At 38.8% G+C, this 24880-nt stretch overlaps 3 protein-coding genes across 3 annotated transcripts in view; 1 reads left to right on the top strand and 2 right to left on the bottom strand.

The window, feature by feature from the left end:
* Window positions 1–1350: 1350 nt before the first annotated feature.
* Window positions 1351–3925, bottom strand: LOC124253682 (DNA polymerase epsilon subunit 4-like). The gene is made up of 4 exons (XM_046687496.1): window positions 3733–3925; window positions 2914–2998; window positions 2051–2092; window positions 1351–1591 (listed from the first exon to the last, which is right to left on the bottom strand). The coding sequence occupies exons 1-4, from the start codon at window positions 3913–3915 to the stop codon at window positions 1575–1577; spliced, it is 327 nt and encodes a 108-aa protein (XP_046543452.1). The 5' UTR covers window positions 3916–3925; the 3' UTR covers window positions 1351–1574.
* Window positions 3926–4133: 208 nt separating this feature from the next.
* Window positions 4134–14321, top strand: LOC124253713 (mitochondrial carnitine carrier-like). The gene is given in 8 exon segments (XM_046687524.1): window positions 4134–4283; window positions 5972–6125; window positions 7048–7121; window positions 7479–7542; window positions 9435–9507; window positions 11382–11429; window positions 11608–11813; window positions 13636–14321. Coding segments are annotated over 8 exon segments (852 nt in total). The 5' UTR covers window positions 4134–4225; the 3' UTR covers window positions 13811–14321.
* Window positions 14322–22845: 8524 nt separating this feature from the next.
* LOC124253708 (mediator of DNA damage checkpoint protein 1-like) overlaps window positions 22846–24880 on the bottom strand; it is a 45927-nt gene continuing 43892 nt past the window's right edge. The window contains 3 exon segments of the mRNA XM_046687518.1: window positions 22846–23795; window positions 24309–24469; window positions 24791–24816. Coding sequence (XP_046543474.1) covers window positions 23699–23795; window positions 24309–24469; window positions 24791–24816 — 284 coding nt within the window. The 3' untranslated portion in view covers window positions 22846–23698.

Below are 24880 nucleotides of genomic sequence, written 5' to 3'. Positions count from 1 at the left end.
TGTCAACACCTGGGGTCAATTCTCATGGGTATCACACACCCACAAACTTGGCCTGTAATTCTTTCATAAACTGACTGCCAGACTGAGTTTGGTTTTATGCCGCTTTTAGCAATATTCCAGCAACATCACGGCGGGGGACACCAGAAATGGGCTTCACACATTGTACCCATGTGGGGATTCGAACACGGGTCTTCGGCGTGACGAGCCAACGCTTTAACCACTAGGCTACCCCACCGCCCCTTTCATAAACTGAGAAAGGTAAAGTACAGGAAGTGATTCCTTTGCAAATTGTACGGGCACCATTTACAAGTATTGATCAGGTGGATAGCATCCAGCTATGGCTGAGTTTCATGTATTTATCAGCCTTCTGCGTCCTTGCAAACAGCTACCGATTGGTGTACCTTTGAAAAATCTGCCAATATCGCCAGTGTAGAAGTTAATAGCACACGTTTTCCTCTCCGTTTAACAAGATGGGTGCAATGTGAAATATGTGAATTGGGTGACCTGGAGGTTCAGGGAACGATGGGTTCCATGGAAGCACCAACCAAAGTAGATCAAGCAGTCACTCCTTGACTAAGCTATGTCAATGTTTCCTGACAGTTTGCAACTTTCAACTTTGCTAATACTTTCAGTCATGAGTTTGTTTTGACCATCTTACTGGCTGCCATGATAGTTGAAAACAGGGTTTTGCAGAACCAAATGACTCACACATTAGATCACCATTACATTCCACGTTTGTGTTGCATTCAGTACAATCAATGAAGAATTCAGACTATGGCTGGTTACATTTGTGTTAAAAGTGTGAACAAGGTAAGATGTATTTTTGCTGCTTTGGTGAGGGAGTGTGGTATTGTGCCACATTAAGCAATATTCCAGCAATATCACAGGATACCAGAAATGGGCTTCATACATTGGACCCTAGATTAATGCTTAGTCCCTGAATATATATAATTTTAATAACAAATAAACCCATTTAAATTGAAACGGAGCCCCATGGAGACCAGAGATTCAGAACCTGGGGAAATCTAGACTTGCTTCATTTAGGGCTTTAGCATTGCAGGGAGGGCTTGGCATTAGGGAAAATAATGTGGTTCAGGGACTGTGAGACAGACTACTTCGACCCATGGTTTGGAACCATCAAACCCAGGACCTAGGCATGAAGAGTGAAGGCTTTAACCACTTGGCTACCCCACCTTCCGCCGGTTTGGTGAAACCCACTCCCATGGATAGGTCAACAAGAAGAAGAAAAATGGTTAGCAGAAACCCAGAATCAAGCTCATGACCAGTGGAGTTATGCAGCCAATGGACCTCAGTACAAACGGACACTGTACACATTAACAAAACATTATGAAAAAGTTGATAAATATATTTAATGACTAAAAAGTCATCTAAATAATATTTACAATGTATGACCTATTTATAAGTCAGTTTTTCAGAACTCAGTGACATGAACTTCTGACTTAGAAACATTTCTTCATTTGCACACACTGTGCCACCCAAGCTTTCGTCAGTTGTTTCTCAACCGTACACACAGGATTCCATGACATCTACAGCAACTTCTCTCAGCCATCTCCTCAAGAGTCAAGGACACCTGGAACACAGAATCATATTAGGCTACAAAAACATGATAATAAATTAAACCTAACACCTTATATTGGGAATCTCATCTCAGAGTTTGGCCTTTTAGCAAACTCACCTAGATACAACTGATCACAAGAAGCAACGGGAGAGATATTCATCAGCCAAAAGAAAACAATGTCTTGCCCTTGCACTTCAGTAATTGGGAGGCTAACAATTTTGGAAATGGGAAATTCAAATTCAGAAATGCTTTCATAATTTGCATTCAAAACTATCATGGGGTGAGACTTTAAACACATTATTCACTAAAATGTCCAGTAATGACAGTCATTAACTTAAGTACGGTCTGATGCAGCCATACATAGGTATGATCAATAGTCCAGTACAACATGTACAATGGAATAGACAAATGTTTTTCACATAGTCTCACTTTAACTGTCAAAATGAGCCATAAATTACAAAATGTTCATACCTTCTAAGAACGCATAGCAATCTCTCGTGTCCAAAATGACATCTGTAACAAAAATCATGGTTGAGTAAAAACATCAGATCTGATTCTCATTTAGGCATTTTGGTTTAAATATATCTTCAGACAGATCATTACCTCAAGTTACCAACAGCTGTATATCTTTTTCTATTACTATTACATTGTGAAATGTCCAGTCAAGTAAATAATGTACGCATTTACAACCTGTTAAATCCACACTCAAAAACATGATGTTAGCACAATATAATTGTATTGGTCAGTGGTTAAATAAACCCCAAGCAGCCCGATAAGGTTTACAGTCATAATACCATGTCCTACCAGGTACCCATTTGCAACTGGCTGAACATAGGAACATTTCATACAAATAATCATAAGACTATCATGAAACTGAATATAAAATTCACAATAAATCTTTATTTGATTATAGATGATTATGATGATGATTGTTTTTCTTTGGAGTACTGGCATACCTAAAGAAAGTATTCTCTCATCGGAGACTATCACACACATACTGTAATGAAACTACAGGATTTGAAACCTCAATAACATGCTCCTGTCAATGTCATGCCCAAGGGAGGTAAAACAACAGAGTTTTAGGTGATTGGACTATCTGTGCACTTTATTTCTGAAGAACTATTACAATTCAATTTTCAAGGGTCTTGCAAAGCCAAAAGAACCAGGAACAGACACTTTGCTGTTTATACTGCTAGCTATGTTGCATTCCTGTACTCTGACAATGGTTAAGTGAGTTGTATTTCTGTGATAACTGTGCTGAAAAACACAAACAGCCTCAGCTGAATTTACAACTGGCTGACAATGAGATTGAGAACCCTTTTGAGATGACGCACCTAAATCTTTCCTCTGCAGTGTTTTCCTTTTCCCCTGTAGTGTCTTTGTTGCAGCATCCTTGGCCAACATCTGTATGAAAAGTTCCTGGAACAATAACAATTTCAAGGCTTACATTGTGTACATGTATATTGGTCTGTATGTTGCCCCAATATTCTCCAATGTTACAGTTAGTTGTGAGAAAACCTATTTGTACTGCTATGATTCCCTTCTGCCACGTTATATAAAAACATGATTGGTGGCAGTGAACAGGCTAGACACATCGGTGAATAGATAATTAAGTATCATAATTAATTCTGTTTCATCAATTTAACGAACAGTGGAGTAATTTTGTAAATACGCCATAAAATATGGCAAAAACTGTTCGACAGCCAGTATGTCATGTCTGGATCAATCTTAGCCAGGATCCGCGATGTGGTCCTATACAGACAAGAAATGACTGCGGCTCTCTGCTTGATCAAACTATACAATGGGTGATACAATGAGAAACGACCATGTCATTGGTAAGCTACCTTCATGCACCAATTATTTGTGATACCTAACTCGTGGGAAGCTGTTGGCTAATTCAGTAACTCATTACTAATCATTTAATTAGATTAACTTAGACATGTTAGAAGCCTTGTCCAGCTTCAATACTGCAACTTGAGTTTGATCCTCTATGTGGCAGTAATTGGAATCAGAACAAATGTGAGCAAAGTAAAGTGTTTTACTCCCAAACAAATCAAAATATGAACAATACGTTTCCAATAAGTTCACATTGTTCATTTGTTATCCCGCCTCTGTTTACTAATCAATGATCGAAAACTGAAAGCAAAACATACCGCTGCTTTCGCCAAAGACACCACAGCTTCCTGGCTTGCTAGTGAAACATCTGGGTCCGATTTAATAATGTGCTTGATTCTAGTTAATGGAAGCTTAAATAGACGGTCAGACCCAGATTGTTCAGTTGTCTGAGTCTGGATTTCCTCCTCGACAGCTTGAGAAACTTCGTCTTCTCCCGCCATATTTATGACGGTACAACGAAAAGCAAACTCACAACAAATATACGAAATTAGATATTGAATATTTATGTATTAAAAATAAAAAAACAAGCAATATATTATTGTCTGTGTAGTTAGCCTCTTTGCAAGAAAAAACAGTAGTAATTTATAAAATGTGTACTGATATTTTTCTATTTGGATGACCTTGCTCCCGTTTCGTTTTAAACATCCCAATTTCAGTATTTGGGCAAAGTGGGAGGGGTTATTGGTGGACATCCGCTGGCGTTGAGAACGGTCAGCACATGTGTACAGCCTGACCTCTGCTGATAACAGCATGACGCACAACGAAGAGAGAGCTGGCTGGATAAAAGAAGGGGCCATAGGACTTGGAGGTAAAATTCAAACCACACATATCGGTTGACATTGCATTGATTTAATGACATGTATGCATGTCTGGGCAACAGGCCGCTGTAACGGATACACATTATGACTATCATACAGACGAACTATAGTGACATATGCAACACTGTATCTAAATATACAGAATAATTACCAATGTGGGTTTGGTGTTTCAGTAATATTACCATGCTGCCTCAGAGGTTTATATAAAATGGGGGCGGTGGGGTAGCCTAATGGTTAAAGCGTTGGCTCGTCACGCCGAAGATCCGGGTTCGAATCCCCACATGGGTACAATGTGTGAAGCCCATTTCTGGTATCCCCCCGCCGTGATGTTGCTGGAATATTGCTAAAAGCGGCGTAAAACCAAACTCAGTCAGTCAGTCAGTCAGTTCTATAAAATGCAGAGGCCTGCCCAACCGGTCACTGACCAGTGACCTCAGCCTCCGGAATTTTTTGTAACCTTATTTCCTACAAGTGAACAAGTGAATGCTCTGATTAACAAATGAATAGTCAACTCTAATTAGTCATTCAAATGCAACAATTATGCATGATTTATCATATTCTTTTGTGTCAGTATTCAGATTGCCATAGCAATATTCCAGCTATATGGCTACCCTACAGGAAAATATGATTATGTACATGTTGTAGTCAAAATATATATTTTAGTGTAGGCAACATATGAAGGGCCATTAAGAATAGTATCACAAAGTGTGGAGAGAACTTTTGAGAAAACAATGAAAGCCTTGGTTTATGATTTGTATCCAGGGGCGGATACAGCTTTTTGAGAAAGGAGGGGTGCGCAGTTCAGAAGAGGGCTATGGTCATTTAATAACTTTCAGGACAAAATGTGTGTGTGTGTGCACACACACGCGCGCGCGTACACACACACACACACACACACCTCTGGATTCGCCTAAGATATCCTGTTTTATGACAAGAGAGTTAGTTTACTTCACCTAATCCACATTTATGATATTACTGAATATAGGTGAGCTTTTGTACCATGTGTACCTGTGGTGTTTTCTTTATCACAAAAGTGCTGAGCTATCTGTGTTATATTCTTTTTTAAATAAGTATTTAGATAAGAACAGACTTTAGTATTTTTCATTTATGCTGGTATAAAATAATATGATAATAAGATAAATGTGAAACAAACATTTTATTAAATGTCTGTCTGTCATAAATATTCATGAGTAATATTTTGACTCCCTAGTAGTACCATAAAGTTGAATTGCATATAAAATATCAAGGTATATTTTAGAAGTAGGTTAGTTAGAATAAAGGCAATATACTGAATGGATGAGGGGCCTAGTGGTTAAAGTGTTAGTTCTTCACGCCGAAAACCCGGGTTCGATTCCCCACATGGGTACAATGTGTGAAGCCCATTTCTGGTGTCACCCGCAGTGAAATTGCTGGAAGATTGCTAAAAGTGGTGTAAAACTATACTCACTCACTCACTCACTCACTTAATGGATGACAGCACTCATGATGGCATGGTATAAGAATCTATACCAAACTGTTGGATCATAATATAATAAAGATTTGTAGACCGTAAAGTATCTTGCCTTTACAGGTACATCTTCACCTGTTCATGAGCGTTGACTTGCTTTAGAATATCTATGATGGAGTTTCTGGCTTAATCAAGCTGCTAATGTTGTGTATTTTGTTATGCTCTTCTCAGTGGGAGTCCTATATGGCATCACCAATGTCTGTGTGGGCCATCCATTCGACACTCTCAAGACAAAGATGCAGGCCCAGGTGGGCTTTGAAAAAACAAACATGATACAGACATTTGTACAGACACTCAAGACACAGGGAGTCCGAGGGCTGTACAGGTAGGCAGACTGTCCTAATTCTACAGACACTCAGGAATAGGGAGTCCAAGGGCTGTACAGGGTTGGGTGGTTTGTTGTTTAATGCCACACTCCGCAGTATTCCAGCTATATGGCTGCAGTCTGTAAATAATTGAGTCTGGACCAGACAATCCAGTGATCAACAGCATGAGCATCGTTCTACACAATTGGGATACAATGGCATGTGTCAACCAAGTCAGCGAGCCTGACCACCCGATGCCATTAGTTGCCTCTAACAACAAGCATGGGTTACTGAAGACCAATCTTAACCCGTATCTTCACGTGTACTTGCAATACATGTACACTGTACACAATATATCACAGTATTTATTAATATAGCCTGTTTGCGAAATTTGTCATTGTGTTGTGTTTTCAAATATCTCATGGATCGTATGGATCTGTAATACTGTTTTTTGTTCTGCCCGGATATCCATGCCTTGCTTTCTTGCATGTCAGCGGCGGTGGGGTAGCCCAGTGGTTAAAGCATTGGCTTATCATGCCGAAGACCCAGGTTCGATTCCCCACATGGGTACAATATGTGAAGCCCATTTCTGGTGTTCCCTGCCGTGATATTGCTGCAAAATTGCTAAAAGCGGCGTAAAACCATGCTCTCCCACTCATTCTTGCATGTCAGAATATCTTCAAGCCTCACTATAGTCCTGCTAGGTTCCTGCCGATGTGACTTAAAATCTTAACTCACTCACTCACTCCTGCTAGGTTCCAGATAATGAGGTTCCAGATAATGAGGTTCCAGATAATGAGGTTGGGTAGGTGGGTACGAAAAACTATGATATGTGTGTACCAGCTAATTTGTGAGACAGGTTGTATAGACCTGTGGACCAGTAACCGTGGTTACTACTATAAAATCATTGCCGTGGTAACTGATACTGTGTTTTTTCTGCAGGGGCTGTATCCCTCCTCTATGGGGTTCTGGGATCTTCCGGTCAACACAGTTTGCTGTTTTTTGAAGGCATGTAAGTGTATCGATATTTAGTTTTGAAAATATCGGTTTAAATATGTTTGTGTATCATTTACAGTTTGCAATTGTATCATGTTTTGGGATGTTATGAGAGTAATAAATGCTTATTTTTCATGTAGAAAGATAGGAAATTGGAACTTTTTAATCTCTGAAAATAAAAATATTGATCTTTTCATGGACGATTATAAAATATGAAATATTAATGTTCAAAATGTTACTAAATTTATTGAAATAATGATGCGAAACTAAGTATCGTGATACGTATCGAATCGTGACATGGGTATGGTGATACGTATCGATTCATGAAACTTATGTATCGTGACATCCCTACCAATCAACATGGTTTTTGGATCCAGGTACACGTTACTGGACACACCCGGGATGGCGGAACGAGGTGCCCGGATCAAGCGGTGTGCAGCTGTCAGTATTTTCTTCACTTGTACAGTATTGTCTTCACTTGTAGCAGGGGAACAAAGTCTTATTTTCACTCATTGTCTGAAGAAATAAATTAAAAATAAAATCACAATTATTATTTATTTTTTTACAAATCTTAGGTACAGTAAAATACCTTTATAACGAACTCCAAGGGACCACTGAAATTAGTTCGTTATATCCGTAGTTCGCTATTCACTGTTTTATATGATAATGTAAGGTTTATAGGACTTTTTAAACAGTTCGCTATAGCTGTCAGTTCGTTACATCCGTGTTCGTTATAAAAGTATTCTCTGTATTTATAAACTATTTGATTTAAGTTGTATACTGTAAACGTATTATATTTCGCGCAGGTTTTATTTTCGCGCTTTTCGCGCAAAACATTTTAGCGCGAAAATTTATACACCGCGAATAAACCTGTCATTCATTCAGTCTAGCCACTCTCGCCCCTGAGTTGTTACCATAACACATCAAGTTTGAAGACAGAAATCTACGGGAATCTTAAAATGACGACTGATAGTAGCATGAAGAATCATACTTAACTGTCGCTATAATGGATTTCCCAAAACATAATTAAATAATGAGCCAAATCCCATCGCCGAATTAGCGAAAACAGCAATGTGTAGTGTGGCCGCCATGGAAATTGGTCACATGATAGATGGTTTGATACAAAACAGATTACCGCTTAAGCGACTTCGGAAAGAAATAATACAGCAGTATTTTATTTATTCATTAAGATTTTATTTACCAGTCATGAAGCGAATAGTCACTTAACACTCAATCATCTCATTCACAACAACCCGGCTTGTTTGAAATCACAAAGAGCTTCATATACAGTAGAAGTTAATTCGTCAGATCGTCAGAATTCGGAACATAAGACTGATGTGTTTTTCATCTCTTCCGTGAGTAAACGGATTACTGTGTACTAGTATATTGCACAGATAGGGATTTCCGGTGAGTAAGCAATAAACGCCGCCTGACAGGTTAAGCCACTCTGTTTGTTTTCACTGCTATTAGTGGCGGCCAAAGAGACAGCTGGCAGTTCCGGCAATTACTGATTGCGCGAATAATTGACCGTGCGATGTAGTCTAAACTGTCAATTCCGCGAAAATTGCACCACGCGAAAATAAGTACGTTTACAGTATTACATAAGACTTTGCTTTAACCTCAAATTAGATACATATTATCTTCTGTGGTCAGACCAGTTTCATATGTATTTTTTTGCTATTAAATTTGAAAGTTATGGTGCATCTCCCAATATTGTTTCTGTTATTGACCCCTAAAAAGAAAGAACGTTATACAGATATTCCTACCTTATGGGGGGGGTGGGGTAGCCTAGTGGTTAAAGCGTTGGCTCGTCACGCCGAAGACCCGGGTTCGAATCCCCACATGGGTACAATGTGTGAAGCCCGTTTCTGGTGTCCCCCCGCCGTGATGTTGCTGGAATATTGCTGGAATAAAACGAAACTCAGTCAGTCAGTCAGTCAGTATATTATATGTCATGAATAAGTGATAATTGTGTTTTAATTATGTTTGATTTTTTTGGTTGCATGTGACCTTTAACACAATCGTTATGAATATAGCTGAATATAGTCAGTCAGTCAGTCAGTCCTACCTGATTATCAGTGCATTAGCTATTGATGGTTCCTGTGTTTGTTGTGAATGAATCGTCTTGCGGTGACAAGTAGTGTTTGTTTGAAATCATCCACAGAACATTCTCTTTGAATTTACGTGGTGAACAACAGCAACTTGGCACTGCATAGTTTGTTAATTAATATAAAGAAGTAATGAAATTGGTCGGACCTTTTTCCAAATGATGTTTCTATGTCTGTGTTTTGTGCTACATGAGTCTGTATGATGCATGGGTTGTGTGTTGACAGCCGTGTGCTTGGGGCCGGTGCCATCGCATCCACATCCAGAGCAATCATAGAAACACCGCTAGAATATGCCAAGGTTTGTCCTGATTTCCACCCTGCATGCTGCTTTTTAGTCTTGACTTGTTCACTGACTCTAGTAGTTTGGATGATTGATTGCTATAATGTGTTGTGTTGTCATCTGGTTCCGCCTATGATTGGTTCAAATCACTTTTTGCTCAATGTGTTCTAGGTTTGTTAGGTCCATATCCTTTTGGGGGCGGTGGGCTAGCCCAGTGCTTAAAGCGTTTGTTCATCACGCAGAGGATCCGGGTTCGATTCCCCATGTGGGTACAATGTGTGAAGCCCATTTCTGGTGTCCCCAGCCGTGATATTGCTGGAATATTGCTAAAAGAGGCGTAAAACTAAACTCACTCACTCCATATCCTTTGCCGTAGGTTTCACCAAACTGTGTACTGTCTGAGTGCTGCATCTCTTCTGGGCATAGATTTACACAACAGTAGGAAAATTTAAAAAAACCTTTTTATTCTGTTCTGTTGGAATGAAAATTCAGATTGGGTTGGAGAAGGGAAATGCAGAAATAAATACAGAGAGCTACATGTCAGAAAGGATCTGGAGTTGTTTCTGCTAACCAAGATCCTGACAGGCTTGATATGAGCTTTATATTATTATCATTTCATATGTTTTGAAAACATTGAGTAAGAGTTGCAATGTTTTCACGTAAAGGTCTCTGAGCCATTTGTCCACAGTAGATATAGTTCATGCTTCCATGTTTGTCTGTTCTGTTTCAAATCGTTGTTGCTGCAAACATCACATTTTCAAAAGATGCCCATAACCTTGACCTTGACCTCCATGGTACCTCAACAATAAACTTTGATCCCAAAATGTACTTGTCACGTCACTTCAGTACACAGGGGTGGAAATAACTTTAAAATTGCTAGTGTACTCCGGTACAGTGGCACATGTAAAATCACTTGCCCTGATAATTTTTCCACTATACCGGCCGTTTTCTTGTTGATTTTTTAAAATAAACAACATAATTAACATTGGAATATCAACTGGACGACGGTACAGTGTGATATACAAATTTGCTTGCCCGACAGAAAAAAACACTGGACTCGGGCGTCGGGCAATGGGTTATTTCCACCCCTGGTACACATGCCATTGAAGAGTCTGGCCATTTATCCTTGACAACACAATATCACTATGCAGAGTGGTGACCCACAGATGTGACATGAATTTATGGTCATGCGTCTGAATTCCAGATTCTCTCATAATATTTCTAGATATATCGGCACAATATTCGTACAAAGTAGTGTGTAATGTCAAGGTGACATGCTGGGATATAACTGGGACACTGTTCAAAGCAGCAACTTACTAATGAATATCATTTTAAGATGCTGACTAAGCAATAAATTGCTCCTGTGGGTAATCACATTGTACTAGTCCGTAATTTACTCATGCATGGCTGATATGTGGCTAAGCAGGGTGGTAGGGTAGCCTAATGGTTAAAACATCCCTTCGTCATGCTGAAGACCTGGGTTCGATTCCCCACACGGGTACAATGTGTGAAGCCCTTTCCTGGTGTCCCCTGCTGTGATATTGCTGGAATATTGCTAAAATCAGCGTAAAACCATACTCACTCACTCACTGCAGCTAAACTATGTTCATCTGAGGTTTCTTGAAATCATTGTAGAAAAGATTTTTATATAACTTGTCAGTTTTTCCTCGTTTGTTAGGCGGGGCGGTGGGGTAGCCTAGTGGTTAAAGCGTTCGCTCGTCACGCCGAAGGCCCTGGTTCGATTCCCCACATGGGTACAATGTGTGAAGCCCATTTCTGGTGTCCCCCGCCTTGATATTGCTGGAATATTGCTAAAAACTGCGTAAAACCAAACTCAGTCAGTCAGTCTTGTTTGTTAGGCAATATTTTAGAAAATGATGTTGTGTTTTAAGGTACGAGGACAGACGAACCAGAAGTGGAAGCTCAGCAAGGTGTACACGGTAGGTTAACATATTCATCAAATTGTGCTGTCACTCACTCACTCACTCACTCACTCACTCACTCACTCACTCACTCACTCACTCTTTCATGAACTCAAAGAAAAAAACTCATCTTGCTCTTTTTCTTTGATTGAATCACTCGCTCTCTGATTGAACCACCATGTTCCTCCATATCCAGGGATTCGGTGTGACCTGGTGTCGGACGATGGGGCTGATGTGTACCTACTTTATTTTGGTGGATTCGGGGAGGCGGCACTTCCCAGAACATTTTAAGAAGCCACTGATTGGACCATTCCTGACTTCTGGCATTGCAGCCACACTGGCGTGGTGGATTGTGTGGCCACTGGAGTACATGAAGTGCCAAGTGCAGTGTGACTACGGAAGGTCAGTTGGACTTACGTTGTGATAAACCATCGTTAGACGTTCAGTAATTTTTGTAACTTCTCTGAAATGTCCTAGGGGCTCCAGTTGAAATTTTGTACATGTTTGATTATTATAAGCCTAGGTTAATTATCCAATGCATTAACATGGCAAATTCAGCATGGCAGCTAAATGGTGATCTTTGTGTTTAGAAAGTTTAGTCAAAGATTGAAATTTGGTGCGTAAAAGTAACAGAATATGATGATCAATATGGCTGCCACAACAGCCATATTGAAAACTATATACTATGGTTTTTAGTCTTCATACAGTATACCTTCAAAAAACATTTCTTCATAGTAACAAAAACTTTCATTAATTCTGAATAACTGCTCTTCTAGACAAATGGACTCTTATAGAACAAGAAGAAGAAAGAGAAGAAAAAACTTTATTACCCTGAATGGGAATTTGTTGTACATCATCACAGAGCGCACATATGAATATAGGATAAATGAGATAAATATAAGAGCGTTTCTCACAGGTAAATGTACTGTAAAATAAATTATTGAACACAGGTTAAAATATGTGGGTAAAATAGTTATGATTAATATAACAACAACAATGTACATTTACAGGTACGGATAAGATTTGTATGTAAAGATATATCATTTATTGTTTAAAAAGCCGATGCTGGACGGGATGAACGATTTCAGGGCTCAGTCTGATTTAAATTTTGGATTTGGAAACATCTGCCAGATGGTAAAAGTTTATATTCTGTGTTTAAAATGTGTGAGGAGTCATGTAAAATGTTACCTGCCAAAGTTAAAACTCTTTCCTCGTACACGTAAGCCAAAGGGTCGAAATCCACATTTGCGATTTTACTGCTTAACTTTATGATTTTGTTATGTTTATTTCGGTTTTGAACTGATAGGGATCCATACCAGCAGTGAATTGAGAAGGTTAAGACGCTTTGAATAAAACCATGATAAAACAGTGAAAGAATAGATTTGTCAACATTAAAAGAACGAAGTTTCCACAAGAAATATAAACGTTGTGACTGACGCTGCAGGATTTGCTTGATGACTTGGTTAAAAGTACATCATCATGACTTGTCTGGACCATTCTTTACATCCTTTTGGGACCGTTCATATTTTTTATTTATTTTTTATTTATTTATCTTTTTATTTTTTTTATTTTAATATTTATTTATTTAAATTTTTATTATTATTATTTATTTTATTTTATTTATTTATTTTTGGGTGTGTGTGTTGATGATGATTTTAATGGGGGTTTCACCCATTTTCTTCTGGGGAGGTAGGAGTAGGGGGTCAGCAATTTCGTATATAAAATTATTTTATAATTATGCTTACAAAATATTGGAAGAGGGGGGTCATTGATTTTGTACATGACATGCTGGGGGACATACTTTGTACATTAATTTGGGGGTGGGGTGTCATTCACATTGTACATGTTTCTCCATAAAAATCATCATCACCCCCTGGCCATAAATTATGAACGGTCCCTTATAGAGATGGAATATAGTTAAACAACAATCCAAAAATATTAACTGGTGTTTGAACTGTCTTTACAGTCCAAGATATTTTTATGGATTAAATGTCTTTTTAATTTCTCTCACGACGTTTCAAGACCATTCCAGGTACCTGATGAAGGGACCTGGAATGGTCTCGAAACGTCGTGAGAGAAATTAAAAAGAAGTTTAATCCATAAAAATATCTTGGACATCAATGTACAACTTCTAAATGCCACTGAAAGACATGTATTTACAGTGTTTGGCATATAATGAAGTTCAAAATGTTTGCATGTCACTGTAATGTACGTCTGTGTACAGGCATGTGTCGGTGATGGAGCGGATGAGAATCATCGTACGAGAGCGAGGTGGAGTGCTGGCTCTGTATCGCGGACTTATGCCTGGCACCATCAGAAGCTTCCTAGCCAACGGAACCAGCATGATTGTGATGTCCTTTGCCCAGAGGAAAGTCTCCGAGTGGGGTCTGAGGGGTTGACTGAAGGATATATCAGGACTGAATATACTATCCCTTGGACTCTCATACACCTCTCCATACATACCACCCTGTTCTCCATATGCTGTAACCTGTAGACACTTATCTGTATACATCCTCCTCTTCTCCATATACTCTACCCTTTATACACCACCATTATGTCTACATACTCTGCTGTGTATACACGTCTGTATACACCAGACTCTCACCAGAAACTCCACCCTGTTTACATTTATACAGTTATCTGTAAATACTGCCATGTGCATTTATTCTTATACATAACCCTGTTCTCCATATACACTTCTGTGTATTCATCAGCCCATGAAAACTTACCTGTACACAATCCAATTTATACAACTCTGTATGTATACATAACTATGCATTTTCTCTTGCACACTGCCATGTATACATGCATCACACTATTCTCTTCAACTCGTACAGCTTGGATAGTCATGACATGTTTTGAATGCTAAACATGTATACAGTGTATATGCTATACTGTAACATACTACATGTATACTGTGTATATGCTATGCTGTAACACACTACCATGTATACAGCTCCAAATATATTAGCACATGTACAACAGTATACAGTGACGTATACACTATGCAAGTTCACACTACCATGTATACAGATGCAAATATTGACCAGTATATGAGTTGTTAGCGAAGGGCCCCAGGTTGTCCACGATCAAGTGTTATGCGACTTGCTACACCAACGTGAGAGTCTTAGGAGCAAGGCCTGTGCAGCTACGCGCAGAATCAATTTCATTGTCATGCAAGGCACATGCACTAGCCTACATCTGCTCTACCTTTCACTTCTCGTAAGTGTGTTATCTGTGCCGGTCCAACGTATCCTTGTTTGCCAGTACATTACCTCAGAATCTATGTAAACTGTGCTATATACACTGCAGTGTAAACACGTTACACTATATCATGTACAGTACTACCTTCTGTACACTTCTCTGTAAACAGATCCTTAACTATGGAAGCTGCGAGCACACTGCCCTGTATACAGCAACAAAAACACTACAGGGTGTACGATGCCCGTATACAGTGGTGTATACACTACTCTGTAAATATTATGCACTACCTTGTATACAATGGCCTCAAAATGTACATACACACAGCCCTGTATACAGCTCTTATGTTACCTCAGAACCTGTGTATACACTTACCTGTAAGTGTACACAGTGATGTATACACGATACACTATCCTATGTACAGTACTACACTGTAAACAGCATCATATTTATTGCCTCTGAAGCTGCATATACACTATACTTAGTGTATAATGCCTGTATACAGTGATGTATACACATGATATACTATATAACAGGGATGGTAACAGGGAAATCAATTTTCAGCTGAAAACTTAATATTATGTCATCAAATTGGGGGGTTGATGGGGATTCAACAGATTTAGAGGATTCACAGAATTGATCAGTTTCAAACAAAATCGGCGGAACTCCACGGATCCACGGAAAATTCCCATCCCTGTATATAATGTACAGTTCTACCTTCTGTACTCTTCACTGTCAACAGATTCGTCACTATGGAAGCTGTATACACACTACGTATACAGCACCATTAACACTGCTGGGTGTATAATGCCCATATACAGTGATGTATACACTACCTTACTAACAATGCATCTCTGTATACACTAATTCATATACAGCACACACAAGCCTTAGTATGATGCCATTTATGTAGTTCTGTAGTTTCTTTTTGACATAATGCACTACCTTGTCTTCAGCCCCGTATACATTTCCACAGAATATACGTACACACTAGCCCTGTAAACTTTGCTCAATACACTACCATTGTATGATGCCCCATATACAGTGATGTATACACTACCTGTGTGCAGAAGAACCCTGTATACACTACTCTGTAAACATTATGCACTACCCTGTATACAGCTCCGTATTACCCAGGAAGCAATCTCAGCATCATAGTTAAGGCAGCATAATACTCAGAGCTCAATTTATGGGGATCACCCTGACCTTGTCGATGGAATCTTGTTGTGTTATTTGTTCTGTTCCATATTCTTCCAGGCATTTAGTTTGCAAATTGGAGACCTTTACCAGATGTCAGTCTGCGCGAGCCCACGGGTCTTAAAATAAGGAATCTCACTCAGCAATCTTCTCATAACATGTCCACATTGTTCAGTGTGAAGGAAACGTTTGTTTTCAATGATCTGCATAGAGGTGTACTGTGGGGGCTATAATATGATACATATCCCGCCAAGATCGGGTACGTTTTTATTTCATAAGTGGATATTCTTTCCCTTTGCAGGTTTCTCGCACACCTCAGTCATGTGTTCTTAAATTTCCAGGAGCAATGATTGGATATTGTAGGGCATAAACAAAGTCTGAGGCCACTGTGGAGATTCTGCTATAAATTGCCTCTGTTCACCCATCAGTAAAAGGGTACCCAGTGGGATAAGTCATGTGACTATTAACCTTCTAGCAGCTTTGGTTATCCGGGGTAATAATATGTATGTTAGCGCTATGAGCATTCACCTATAGTCTGTTTGCAGTGAAATCGTACCGATGAATTTCACTTTAAACAAAAAAGTAAATCAAATTAAGTGAAATTAAAATTGCGAATCCTCATAATTTTACCTTGCCAAGTGAACATTTAAATCTCAGAATTTTATTCAACTTTGGATAAAAGTTGTTTAACAAACGATCATTGATTCAAATCGCTATTATTGGGTATTTACAAGGGTAGATGAAACAGTGAAACAAATGCACGTGCGGTACGTGCTGAGCGTTAATTCAGACCAACCCTACTTGTTCTCGGTGTTTCATCTAATGTGCTTACCCCCCTTGTAAAACAAACCAATAAAAGCGATTTGAAACCATGATCGTTTGTTAAACAACTTTTATCCTAAGTTGCATAAAATTCTGAGATTTGAATGTTCAATTGGCAAGGTAAAATTATGAGGAATCGCAATCTTAATTTTGCTTTAATCGATTTACCTTTTTTTGTTTAGAGTGAAATTCATCGGTACATTTTCACTGCAAACAGACTATAGGTGAATGGAGTTTAGCACATTATAAAAGCACTTATTATTAATAGCCAAAGGGGAAAATCTGCATAATTGGGTTCTCAAACAGGTTCAGTCATTAATCATGTTTTTACACCTGGACTGTAATGTATTGTATATACTGCGATACAGGGGTTGTAAATCTATGTACAATCGTAATGCAATACTGTATCATAACACTACGACCCATGCTTACTGACAATCAATTTTAGACCAAATGTCGATTATCTCCAAAATCTTTGGACATACCATTTTTGAGTCTGTAATTGAATATGGTTAAACCATGTGGGTTCAAGCTCTCAGTATTTTTTACTCTGTAAAGGTGTGAATGTCTTATACTGTATGTTGGTGTGGGTGTTAAATATATACTACTCAGAGAAGTTAAGGAACTCCACATTTCTTCATAAGACAGTTACTGTCAAAGCTGATTGTATTGAAACACAACTCTCCAACTGTGGACGTTCTTGAACTTGTTTTGAGTACTATATGTTACTTATAAAGTTGTTATTTGTGTATATATAACATAATTATGTATTTTAATCAGAATGCATCCAATACTCATTTTACTTGAATGTATTAAGTTTTCTTTAAATCACAGAGGAACAAACCTCTCTTCAATCATGGTGGGGCCTGGTATTTCTTTAGTGAAGGAATACATTTCCGACCAATGTTGCCTTTCAAGACATTTTTAGTTTGATAGGAAGTGATAAGGTCAGGGCTCGATTTAGTGCTTTGTTACTTGCACTGGTGCAACTCAATATCACAAAGTGCAACCTAGTTATTAGTCAAAAGTGCACCATGTGCAAGTCAATTTTTGAGAAATAAATCAATAACAAATCTAAGTATGTCAGTTCATTTTTCTTCTAAACTTTGAATAGCTATGGCACCAAAACATTGCCATTTATAGACACTTCTCGGCTATGACAGCTCTTGTAAACAGGGATCAGCTGCGTTTCTGTGATTTCATGGGTACTACGTCACGGAAATATGTTTATGTGCACCAAAACCTCTGACATTTTAGCACACTACATTGCAACTGGAATTTGGCTTGTGCAACTAGGTTTTTATCTTAGGTTGCACCTGGTGCAAGTAGGTTAACATCCCCTAAATCTAGCCCTGAAGGTTGTTTGTTTGTTTGTTGTTGTTTACAGGACATTCATCATGTCCAACAAACTATTTGTGTGAAAATAAAAAATGTTTTATAATTTTCAGCATCCCCAAACAAACTGGTCAGCTCCCCTCTGTAACTGTGTTGCTGAATAAGTTGCTGAATAAGCTTGTATGCTATATTGCAAATCGAGTAATACAAAACAGAACATTTACTGAATGTTCATCATGAAAGCAGATCCGGGTTGGAATTGGTGCCATGTCTGTCATAAGAGGCGACTAACAGGATCTGGTGGTCAGGCTCACTGACACATGACTGCTCAGATCTGGGTTGGTATTGGTGCCATGTCTGTGAAAAGAGGTAACTAACAGGATCTGGTGGTCAGGCTCACTGACACATGACTGCTCAGGTGCTCCTGATGTTGATCACTGGATTGCCTGGTCCAGAAAGTTATTTACAGACTGTTGCCATGTACTTGCCAACAAGAACTTAGAATATGTGCACTCCATGATAAACAAGGATCAACATCTTGGGCATCGACACGCGCAACTGAGATACAATGACATGTGTCAGCCAAGTCTGTGAGCCTTACAACCTGATCGAGTTAGTCACCTCTTCCAACTAGGATCTTCACTGGTGGGTTTGAAATGTGATGAAGTTTTTATATTTGTTTTAAGCAAATTTATTTTATCCTGAATTTTCTGAAAAATATTGTATCTTTAGTCATTTAAACTTACCCATGTTGGGATATTGGTAATAAAGTATTTCTGTGGTACTTATTCTGGTAAAGTATTTACAGAGAGTTTGAATATTTTTTTAATGAGTGGGAAATATCTCACATCTTATGTTAATGTATTTTCAATGTGATATTTTTAACCAAGTTTTGCAGTTTTCTTGTCAGCATTTAATCTGATAACTAACTCAATATTTTATATTTGATATGTTTATTAACACGACCACTTCATCTATTTTGGAATAAAATGTTTTTACTATTTGTCTGTTGTTTTCAATTAAGAAATTAACCAAATGTTTATGCTGCCTTCTGAACAGGTCAACAAGCTCATCACGAATTTACACATGCTTTTGGCAAAGCGTTTTTCCAAACACGGAAATTTGGTTATTTCATTTTATTCCCAAATAAAGATTTACAGCTTGTCACATCCACTTCAACTACAGTGACAAAGTAAAAAAATTTAATCAATACATCCTAAAGTGAATCCATCCATCGTACTGTTATAAAGATGACCCTACACAAGGACAACCAGACACCAGTCTTACAAAGACTACATAGCATGACGTAACACATTTGTTTCATGCAAGGCAGGACAGAAGACAACTGTTAGATGAGATGAATGTTGTTTAATGCCAGTCTACTGTGGCAGCTGTTACATGGTTAGGTAGACAAACCTGTGGTTGATATTATGAATGACATAACCAACCCCGACTACAAAATCTGTATTAGCCACAATTTACAAGCAACAGCTACTGCTGCCAAATTGCATCATGGATTCCGCAGAGCGACAAACCCCTGTCAGCATGTGTGGAGGTGGCCGATGTACGAATGGGTCGTTGTGTGTGTGTACCAAGATAAGATATATATTTTGCAGTCATTAAAATATCTTGCAGAGTATTCTTTCCATTTTACACAAAAAGGCAACCGATGAGGTCATGAACATCAATCTAATCATTCTGTTTTATGTATATATGTTACAGGACTGACTGACTGAGTTTGGTTTTACGCCGCTTTTAGCAATATTCCAGCAATATCACGGCGGGGGACACCAGAAAGGGGCTTCACTCATTGGAATATGTTACAGGAAATATGTATAATCAGTAAATATGTATAATTACTGAAATTTTCAGTAATTATGTATAATGTCTGATTCACTCAGGAAATAAGTATATTTACTGAAATTTTCAGTAATTATACATAATTCCTAAAATTTAAGAAACAAATTATACATATTTACTGAAATTCAGATGGTCATAGATATGTCTTCTCATTAGGAGATAAACATCATGTGTTGACCAATTTCCGGGTGTTATTGAGTATTTGAAGCATGGGAATTCATTTGGAACCGACGGCGTCAGCCGGAGGTTTCAAATGAATATTCCCGTGCTTCAAATACTCAATACAACCCGGAAATTGGCCAACACATGATGTTTATCGACATTGTAAACACAAGAGTAAACCAAAAGGTCCACACACGTTTTTGTGTCTGCACTCATTGACATCGAGTACGGGTACAGCAATGGGATAATTTATTCAATAAGTGCATACCAGAGACCCATTATACTAAACCATCATAGCGCTAAGATGATCATATAACCCACTCTGTAGCAGTCTTATGAGAATCGTACAGCTTAATCACTTAGTCCATCAAGTTTCATGACTCAACACTCAGAATACAAACATATTATTCAGGTATGGTCCATATAAGCAGAACTGAACCCAGTTAAGATCCAGATTCCTACTGTAACACATTCAGTATTTGCGAGAATGGTGTTAAGGAAGTTTCTTATGTTCTGATAGGCATCTGCAGTTGGAAATGATTAAAGCACTAAGATTGTCATGTCTGTTTATGATTGTCATGTCTTTGTTTATGAGTGAGTGAGTTAAGATTTAAAGTCACATCGGCAATATTTCAGCCATATCGTGACTATCTTTGTTTATGAGGTATGGGTGTTTCTATAATATGGGGTAGCCTAGTGGTTAAAGCGTTCGCTCGTCACACCAAAGACCTGGGTTCGATACCCCACATGGGTACAATGTGAGAAGACCATTTCTGGTGTCCCTGTGATATTGCTGGAATATTGCTAAAAGAGGCATAAAACTAAATTCACTCACTCATTCTATAATGGTAACTTGGAGCAGAAGACACATTGGCAAGGACATCAAGCCACGTTATCAGCTGAAAGTTGATCTTTCCTGGCAGTGTTCCATCAAGTGCTGCCACAACAACCAATCTACACTCCCATTGCCAATCCTGATGAGCATGATCAAGAGAAGAGGAGGCTCGAAATGCTCAAAGGATGTGTGCATATTATCCCACAACATGACCAGCTTGATGCTAGTAAATATCTGCACATGTGCTCATTCACTAAAGAAAGTTCATTTTTGACAATATTATACCAAGTATGCCTTATATATGTCTGTAGATATTGCATGTCAAAGTAGACCTAAAAAGTTTAGAACTCCACAAACATGGACATGCAAGACATCAGTTTAAATACATCGTCAGTACTTCACATTTATTTATTTCATCGAGTATGTATCATGCAAACCTCAATTTTAACCCAATGAATCAATCCTAGATCTGCTAGAGCTAAGACCAATGATTACATCGGCAGTATATCTCTGGCAATGTTCCACACCCTTGCAACGATGCCTCAATGTTAGGCAGCAGTAGGATTCATACAGTCCCTGCATGAGTACAGCTCATTTGACTTCAAATGTCATACATCTACAACACATTCATTTCAAGACATAAAGTTTGTGTTCATCATCTCGATAGTCCTGATTGTCGAAGAGCAGGAGAACCGTATGCAACAAAAGGTTTTTATGTAAATCATGTGAGGACAGGTGCTATCCTTTATGCGAACACCTGGTGTCTCCACTGATTTTCAGTGAGTAAGTTTGGTTTTTCGCCGCTTTTAGCAATATTTCAGCAATATTAAGGCGGGGGACACCAGAATATTTTCAGTGACCCACTATTATAATTTGCACAGTTGTTCTGCCTTAATGCCCTCTCTAATCTGTTTCAATGGATTTTGGTTTGGTTTGTTTAATGCCGCAGTATTCCAGCTATATGGCAGTGGTCTAAATAATCGGGTCTGGACCAGACAGTCCTGTGATCAACAGCATGAGCAATTGGGATACAATGACATGTGTCAACCAAGTCAGCGAGCCTGACTTTCCAATCCCATTAGTCGCCTCTTACGACAAGCATGGGTTACTGAAGACCAATTTGGACCCAGATCTTCACGGGTTTGTCCAATGGATAATCCAGCTGGTCATTATCTTGAAATGACATTTGGTAATTAATATACACACATGGTAATTAAGACACAAGCATGGCACTATTACACAAACCTGTAACGATGGAATTATCAAGGTGAATAATTCATGAAAGACACTAACACTACTATACAGGATTATGATCAGGAGATATTATTTCATTCATCATCAAATAATCAGGGCCCAGATGCATAAAGCCATCTACGACCATCTTAAGTCTTAGTAAGTCTATGTTAGAGTATGTGAGTTACATCATCTTTGTGCAGGTGGGTCCTGAAATGCGAAAGTCCGCTCATGAAAACAAAGTTTTCTCATCACAATAACCAACATTAAGTCTAAACACATACTGTCATTAAAACCTAGTGCTAAAACTGTAACTAAATAAAAGCAATGGAATGAAAATAATACTGTCATTAACATCGTACACAACAGACTGATTGATGTTGGACCTGATGATTGTATACTACTTGAGTGAGGTGAGGTGAGGTGAGGTGAGGTGAGGTGAAATTGGGTTTTACGTCGTGCTTGAGAATATTTCGCTCATATGACGACGTGCATGCGTGTGTATGTGTATGTGCGGCTGCTTGTACTAGCCCAGACTTAAGCTGGATTTATAGTGCTAGCCCACTGAGATACCATGCCGCAGTGAAGCATGAATACCCCACTCAGACACATTATCGGACTCCGAGCCGACCAGTCCTTGTTGTACTCATTAATGCCGAGCGCCAGGCAGGGACCAACAAGTAGCATATTGTAACGTCTTTTGGTATGACGCGGTCGGGGATCGAACCCACGACCTTCCGCTCTCCGGGCGGACGCTCTAACCACTACACCACGGAGGCGGTCACTACTTGAGTAGTTATACTAATATGAGTAATATGTAAGTAATAAAAAGAATTGGTTGTTCCTTAATTTCTTTTAAGCAGTATATGTTCCATACCAAACCAGATTTTTGCTGCAGTTCAAAAGGTTTACTGCGGACAATTTTATGAGATGACTCAAATATTGATGTAACAGAACTGAACCCACATTCACCAAATTTCCATCTTGATTCATTTTTTGTTTGTTTGTTTGTTTGTTTGTTGTTTAACACCGCACTCAGCAATGTTCCAGCTATACGGCGGTGGACTGTAAAATCTTGATGAATTCCTACAAGCTCATCAGTATTCCTACATGTTGAAGAATGAATAGTAGAACATAAGATTTGTTTCCGTCCTGTAAATAATTTAGTCTGGACCAGACAATCCAGTGATTAATAGTGTGAGAAACAATCCACAACTTTGGGGTGTATTGACAAACAATCAACCCCATCACTGAGCCTAACCATCTACTTGCTCAGCACCTATAGCTGACCGGAGACCAATTCCATCTCCGGAACTACATGGGGTAAAAAACAGCCTCATGGAGCTGCTGGCACCAAGGCAACCATTATCACTAATATTATTTCATGAAAGTCAATGAATAAAGTCATATGTTTAAAAATGGGAATTAAAAATCAAGTACAAGACCTAGATATAAAATGTGAGGAAGGTTTCAACATATAGCAACAATATCATTGAAATTCGTTCCATTCAGGTAGATAACAAACAGCTCTGTAACCAACTCACATACATACTTATGTACAAAATGCACAGGTCGTAAAACAAGTTGGCCAGATAAAATATATGGATCACAGCTGGACCTTTGATTTGAGATTGAGAGTCTTTCACTTCTTCGACTTGGACCTTGCCCCACCCCGTCCACCTCCGACATCTGACCTTGACCCTCGTCCATCTCCTACCTCGCTGGAGAATAACCTGAAAGTAACCTGGTTAAGGAAAACACTCATAGTCTTGGTATTGAAAGAAAACTGTACTGGCAAAATATTGTCATGATTCTGTCAAAATCATAATTGTCTTTGAACACAAGATGGTAAAATATCCAATATGTCCCTTTACGTTCGACAAACTGACATAGATGGTACACAAACCATGTTCCCTCCAGACTGCCGACATTTCATCATACCTTGGTTGAGATAGTGAGTGAGTGAGTTTAGTTTTACGCTGCACTAAGCAATATTCCAGCTATATGGCGGCGGTCTGTATATAATCGAGTCTGGACCAGACAATCCAGTGATCAACAGCATGAGCATCGATCTGCGCAATTGGGAACCAATGACATGTGTCAACCAAGTCAGCGAGCCTAACCACCAGATCCTGTTAGTCGCCTCTTACGACAAGCATGGGTTACTGAAGACCAATATTCTAACCAGGACCTTCAAGGGTCTGGTAGAGATAGACCCAACAAGGCCATGCTAAGATAAAAGCAAAGGATATCTGTCTACATCCACTTCCTGTCTCAGGATGCCGGTGAGGACGAACTCGGCGGACACGATGGGAATCCCGGCCTTGATGGCAGCCTGGCACTGAGACTTATCCTCCTCGCATGACATCACCAACAGGTTGGCTTCTACTTTTTTTGGCATGGTGGACAAATACTGAAAAATACGAAATGCACCAAATTGATGGGTTTTTTTCAATTTGACAACACAAATATCTTCCAATGATTGGGGATTGGGGTAGCCTAGTGGTTCAAACCTGGATTATCCCACATGGGTACAATGTGTGAAGCCAATTTCTGGTGTTATGATGTTTAATATTTCACCAAACTGAAGTCATTCTTCAAATGATTAACAATAAATATTTATATGTTAAATTCATAGCATAGCTTATTCATCTGTCATATTTTTTTAATTATTTACTTTCTTATTGATTATCCACAATTTTTAGATTAATACAAATTTGATAGTTATTCCTACCTCAGCACCAGCACACGTGAGGACATCTGAAACACGAAAATGAAACATATAATGCTCTGAAATTTACATACTTTCCAAATTTCATGTATC

The sequence above is a fragment of the Haliotis rubra genome, unplaced genomic scaffold, assembly GCF_003918875.1.
Source record: "Haliotis rubra isolate DU_JTF1 unplaced genomic scaffold, ASM391887v1 Scf55, whole genome shotgun sequence".
NCBI lineage: Eukaryota > Metazoa > Mollusca > Gastropoda > Lepetellida > Haliotidae > Haliotis > Haliotis rubra.
Note: the sequence above shows the minus strand (reverse complement) of the source record. Positions and strands in the feature narration are given on the sequence as shown.